The 3,656-nt window shown below is 31.5% G+C and overlaps 2 protein-coding genes across 2 annotated transcripts; one reads left to right on the plus strand and one right to left on the minus strand.

The window, feature by feature from the left end:
- Positions 1 to 51: 51 nt before the first annotated feature.
- On the minus strand, positions 52 to 3,600 carry LOC113791771 (putative ATP-dependent RNA helicase DDX49). Its single transcript, XM_027341596.2, has one exon. The coding sequence runs from the start codon at positions 3,484 to 3,486 to the stop codon at positions 1,951 to 1,953; it is 1,536 nt and encodes a 511-aa protein (XP_027197397.2). The 5' UTR covers positions 3,487 to 3,600; the 3' UTR covers positions 52 to 1,950.
- On the plus strand, positions 560 to 1,959 carry LOC113791773 (26S proteasome regulatory subunit 8). The gene is made up of 2 exons (XM_027341598.2): positions 560 to 713; positions 791 to 1,959. Exons 1-2 carry the CDS (start codon positions 560 to 562, stop codon positions 1,843 to 1,845), a joined length of 1,209 nt encoding a protein of 402 aa, XP_027197399.1. The 3' UTR covers positions 1,846 to 1,959.
- Positions 3,601 to 3,656: the final 56 nt, after the last annotated feature.

Raw genomic sequence — 3,656 nt, forward strand, 5'->3', positions numbered from 1 at the left:
GGAGAAAAAAGTAAACAAATGAATATTTTTGTCTATTTTTTCATTAAGTAATGATGTTTTTAAGATTCTTTTCGAATGTTTTTTTGTTAAAATTGTCGGATTTTAAAAAATGGATTATTTTACACGCCGTATGTCTGGGAAATTACAAATACAAATCATCAAAAAAATATCTTTTTTTTTACATGGCAATTTAGCAAATGTGTTTGTGTGTTTGTGTTATCATTTCATCATGACCATGGTGTATGTGTGGAAATATACAAAGTCGAAACAAGAGACATCATCAATGTATATGTAATTTTCATGCATGCATGTTATTTAAATGCGCACGCTTAACTTTGATCAAACTTTGATATCGCCATCTATTGTCATTTCGATTGAAAATTTTAGAAAAATTATTTCCTTTATGAATGAACCATATGGATGCCATGAATTTGCAAATTTTTTTTTATTATTTGTCATAAACTGTTCAGTTGGTGAACGCTTTTTTTTGTTGTTGTTAATTTCGTTGAACTTATTTGATTTATAATTTGTTTGATATAGATATTGACAATAAACAATCATGGTTATTAAACCGATGGATATTGATGAAAGATCTGGTGATGGTCTTCATCAATATTATATAACAAAGATTGAAGAATTACAATTGATTGTCAATGAAAAGACACAAAATTTGCGACGTTTGCAAGCACAACGAAATGAACTCAATGCCAAAGGTTTGCTTAATTTTGTCTGAGTTTTTTCTTGATATTTTGGATTGATTATTTTTTAATTTTTAATTTTCCAAAAATAGTACGTATGCTTCGTGAAGAATTGCAATTATTACAGGAACAAGGTTCCTATGTTGGTGAGGTTGTCAAACCGATGGATAAGAAAAAAGTTTTGGTAAAAGTTCATCCTGAAGGCAAATTCGTTGTCGATATTGATAAAAATATTGATATTAAAGATGTGACCCCAAATAGTCGTGTTGCATTACGAAATGATTCGTATACATTGCATAAAATATTGCCCAATAAAGTTGATCCACTTGTTTCACTTATGATGGTCGAAAAGGTACCCGATTCAACATATGAAATGGTCGGTGGATTGGATAAACAAATTAAAGAGATCAAAGAAGTTATAGAATTGCCCGTAAAACATCCGGAATTGTTTGAAGCTCTTGGTATCGCTCAGCCAAAAGGTGTGCTACTTTATGGACCACCTGGAACCGGTAAAACTTTATTGGCACGTGCTGTTGCTCATCACACCGATTGTACATTCATTCGAGTAAGTGGTTCTGAATTGGTCCAAAAATTCATCGGTGAAGGTTCACGTATGGTTCGTGAATTGTTCGTCATGGCTCGCGAACATGCACCATCAATCATTTTTATGGATGAAATAGATTCGATTGGCTCTTCACGTATCGAATCGGGTTCTGGCGGTGATTCCGAAGTACAACGTACAATGTTGGAATTATTGAATCAACTTGATGGTTTCGAAGCAACCAAAAATATCAAAGTAATTATGGCCACTAATCGTATCGATATCCTTGATCCGGCATTGTTACGTCCAGGTCGTATCGATCGTAAAATTGAATTTCCACCACCGAATGAAGATGCTCGATTAGATATTCTTAAAATTCATTCACGCAAAATGAATCTTACACGTGGCATTAATTTGAGAAAAATTGCTGAAGTTATGCCCGGTGCAAGTGGTGCCGAAGTTAAAGGCGTATGTACCGAAGCTGGAATGTATGCGCTTCGCGAACGACGTGTTCACGTAACTCAAGAAGATTTTGAAATGGCCGTTGCTAAAGTGATGCAAAAAGATGCCGAAAAAAATATGTCTATAAAAAAATTGTGGAAATAGATTTTTTCATTAAAACAAAAAAATTTTTCATTTACTTGAAATTTTTTTCCAATTTACAGTATATAACAGAAAAAACAAATAAAATAAATATATCAGATTCATAATCTATTTCAATTTTTGGCGTTTGTTCATTGATTTATTCTGTTTGATATTTGGATAACGATTCGATTCTTGTTCTTCTTGGTCGATACGTATTTCTGCCTCTTTTATTGCTATAGCTGTTTGTTTAATAATTTGTGTAACATTTTTTTCATCCACTTCTTGTGCTTCCATTTTAATACCGATATATGATTCAATTGCTTTGAATAATTCTAAATCATATTGTGTTATCAAGGTAATTGATTTACCCAAATAGATCGATGTCTGACATTTGGACATTTTCTGTTTTCTTGGCTTTAAAGAATTTGGATTTTTTTTGTTGTATATTTTACGTTTACGGTTTTGTTCATCATCATTATCATCTTCATTATTGTCATCATCATCATCATCAACTGTTTGTAGAATGATCGGTTGCTCATATCTGAAATCTGGTTTACGACATGTTCGACCAACACGATGAATATAAACGATTGGAGATTTTGGACAATTAAAATTGATTACTAAATCAACTTGAGGTAAATCAAGACCACGATTAGCTATATCGGTTGTTACTAATATTTTCGATTTTAACGAACGAAATGTTTCTAACGCAGCAAATCGAAGATGTTGTTTCAAATTTGAATTCAATAATACAGGATTCAAATTAAATTCAGGACCATCGAATCCAAGTGAAAGTAATACTTTATGAATGAGATTGGCTTCTTTTTTAGTCTGACAAAATATAATCAATTGTTTGAATTTTATATCGAGAATACATTCGACAAGATATACGACTTTAATCGCTTCTGGACATAAAAGATAACGTTGATCTAGGCTAGAATTTGTTGCCAATTCTGTTTTAACTTCATCTATTGTAGGCAATTGATTAATGATAACTGGTTTTACATCATTATCTTTTTTGGTTATAATTTCTTGCAATTTTTCCAATGCATGAGTCAATGTTGCACTGAACAATAATGTTTGACGTCGATGCTTTGTTTCTTCGGCAATATTGTCAAAAAATTTTAATATATCTTTTAATTGGTGACAAAACCCAGGACTAATCAATTGATCGGCTTCATCCAATATGAGCATATCAAATTTAATCATCGAAATGTTTCCACAAATATCTAAAAAATTACGATTTGTTAAATGATCTAATAAACGGCCTGGTGTGGCAACAACAATATTTGGCTTTCCAAACCAAAGCCCTTGAGCTTCTTCATGATTTTGACCACCAATAATTAATAAGGTTTTCACGGAAAATGTATTCACAGTTAATGCTTTGATCATCTGATATATTTGATTAGCTAATTCACGTGTAGGTGATAAAATTAATGAATAATATGGTCGAGGATCACGGACTAATGTTTCGATAATTGGCAATACAAATGCCAATGTTTTACCGCTACCAGTACGGCTACAGGCAAAAACATTTGGTCGTTTTGATGATAAAATTATAGGTATTGCTTCACGTTGAATATTTGATGGACCAGTTATTCCCAATGATTTTAAGGCCTTACAAAGCCAATTACTAAGACCAAGTTGTTTAAAATCATCCATTGTTTATTTACTTAATTTTGTATCTTTCTTGAAATTCTTGAGAAAAATAAAAACAATAATCCAAAATTTACAAACGGCACACGTGTTCAATAAAGAATTTTTCTAATTATTCTAACATTATTCATAAATGACGTTTGTTCCATTCTGACAGAAATTCAAAAAAAAATAAA

The sequence above is a fragment of the Dermatophagoides pteronyssinus genome, unplaced genomic scaffold, assembly GCF_027571235.1.
Source record: "Dermatophagoides pteronyssinus isolate colony J.1.1.1.1 unplaced genomic scaffold, Derpt_VIB-CSIC_2022.12 sq0026, whole genome shotgun sequence".
NCBI classification, from domain to species: Eukaryota; Metazoa; Arthropoda; class Arachnida; order Sarcoptiformes; family Pyroglyphidae; genus Dermatophagoides; species Dermatophagoides pteronyssinus.